We start from the raw sequence: 2,469 nt of genomic DNA on the forward strand, positions 1-2,469 counted from the left end.
TAAGAAAGCATGCATTCATTTTTGTGTCTAAAGTCATTAAGGAAGCAACTCTGATTGCCATACTTCGGTCATTTACGCTGGGCTTAAGAGAACCCGAGAACCCCATATCGACTCGATGGTTAAAGGACACCCTAAACCGATTAAATGGCTGTTATACTTTGGTTATTTACGTTGGAATTAAGAGAACCCGAGAACCCCATATCAACTTCACGGTTAAAGGGCACCTGAAACCGATTTAATGGTTTTTTTTTCTCTTCTGGTAGATATTTTCTTTTTGGGTCGATTTAAATAGACAAAACCCATAAACCTGGTGCAGAGAGTAAATAGCATTGTTATGTTCGACTTCAAGTCTCTTGAAAAATATGCCAAAAATATATTGAAAATTACATAAAGCTCTCAAGCTTCACACAATACATATTGAAAATGGCTCCACACACAAGATACTGAACATAAATATAGCTACATTTGGATGCTCTTCTATTTCTACTCCATCTCAAACAAACACGGAAAGCAGAATGTGAAAGTGCAATTGGAATGGTAGTCGCCTAATCCTCGCAGTTGCAGTTACACTAACGTACTCCTACTGGTGCGGTAAGACGAGCACCTATGGTAGTTTTAATACGACACATCCAAACTTTCACCATTCCGTCAAGACTTCCACTGTAAACGATAAACGAATTGACGTTGAAACCCGCGGCGGCGGCTATGCATTTCACGGGACCGCTGTGCCCCTCCATCACTGCAATGCAACATAATCCCCTCCCGCCGGTTTCCCTTTTCCACACACGAATCGTCGTATCAGCCGAGCCACTGAACAGCAGATCGCGAACGGCCTCGAGACAGAGAACGGAGTGAAGGTGGCCGCGAAGGAAACCGGAGTAATGCAATATTCGGTCGGAGAGATGGTCTTCCTCCCAGTAATGAATATATCCATCGTAGCATCCCGCGTGTACAACGGGCAACCCGTACAGCCCGAGGGCGAGGGCTTTCACTGGAGAACGTTGCACGTTAAGAGTCATGATTAGCTGGTGTTTCGGTCGGCCACGACCCGGCCGCCTCCATACCTTCACCGTGCTGTCATCGGATCCGGTGAAGAGAAGCCCGTCGTGCCGCACGACGACGGCATTGACGGCCTCGGTGTGGGCTTCGATAGTCTCGATGCACTTGGACTCCGACACATTCCACACCTTCACGCTCTTATCCGACGACGCCGAGTACAGCAAATCATCGTTGACATTATACGCAAGGCAGGTGACAGGACCCGAGTGCTTCACCCTGCCGGAACCGCTGCCGGTGCCGGTGCCATGTTCTGTTACCAAGGGCTTGAGAAAATTGTGAAATATGTTCAACTTGGGGAGCATGGCCACCCGCGTGTGGACGGTCGGATTCGAGCGCGAGCGGCGCCAGAGGCGTATCTTCTTGTCGCCGTGAGCACTGAAAATTTGGTCGCCGGCAACAAGCAAAGCCTTGACGTTGCCTGACCCGGAGTTGAGACAACTATGCTGCGCGAAATCCCGGTGTCTCCATACCCTTATGGCTTTGCTGTCTGAGCCCGTGTACAGGAGCCCGTCTGCCGCAACCGCTAATGAATTTATTCGCCCGCCCGGCTTGAGCATCGAAGTAACGCATCTGAAAGAATGAGGGGATTCCGGGGAACTGAAGGGCAGCAGTGTCCAGGGAGACAGGGCGTAAGCGTTAGGAGAGGCCTTGCTGAAGCGGCCAGGGGAGGGGCTGCATTCGGATGGAGAGGGAGAAAACATGGGATTGGTATAGTCGGGAGTTATCATTTCCCATTCTTCGTTGCTCATTCTCTTGTTGCTTGAAGGACTCACTCGACCGTTCACCCTCATCATCATAAAATAAAATTTCCTGCCTCTACGTTCTCGTCTTCGTCTCTTTTATAGTCAGGATATTTCCACACTGCATTATCACGTGATTGTTGACATAAGCTGTCCTTATGATCAGGTGGTTGGGTCGAGTATTAAGTTAATATTTTAAATGTTTTTTTTAATTATTAATTTGATTGATTTTTATAAAAATGTTTTTTTTTGGTGTAGGGAAAAATTATTTTGAGAAACAAAATTAAAAAATAAAGAGTGTAAATTCATTGTTGGGTAGTAAAGGTTTAGGGTTCTCTATGGTTTTCATGACAAAATTAAAATAAAATTCTTATTAAATTTGGCAGGGTAACAATTATGTAAAGATACATGACTTACTATCAAGATTAAATTTAGCTAATCGCTTATCTTCCCATAATTTTATAACGGTAGAGAATTATAATAATCTAATAATTAGATATCTCATTCTTGGAACCTATCCCAATACATAGTACGCTAAACTCTATGTTCAATCACATTTAAAAAATGATCTTTCTTCATTTATCAATTTGAAAGCAAAGCATGTACCCAAGGATCTAAATGCAGTGGCAAACTCTATGCCAATTCAGCTACAAAGTTGATTAATGAAGGT

The 2,469-nt window shown here is 44.5% G+C and overlaps 1 protein-coding gene across 1 annotated transcript; it reads right to left on the reverse strand.

Annotated features, from left to right (window-relative positions):
* Nucleotides 1-569: 569 nt before the first annotated feature.
* LOC149261511 (protein JINGUBANG-like) lies at nt 570-1,850 on the reverse strand. Its single transcript, XM_089369499.1, has one exon. It carries the CDS (start codon nt 1,848-1,850, stop codon nt 570-572), a length of 1,281 nt encoding a protein of 426 aa, XP_089225625.1.
* Between the last annotated feature and the right edge of the window lie 619 nt (nt 1,851-2,469).

Source organism: Pinus tabuliformis, chromosome 6 (genome assembly GCF_031772625.1).
Source record: "Pinus tabuliformis cultivar Carrire ecotype Pingquan chromosome 6, CPIR1, whole genome shotgun sequence".
Classification (NCBI taxonomy): domain Eukaryota; kingdom Viridiplantae; phylum Streptophyta; class Pinopsida; order Pinales; family Pinaceae; genus Pinus; species Pinus tabuliformis.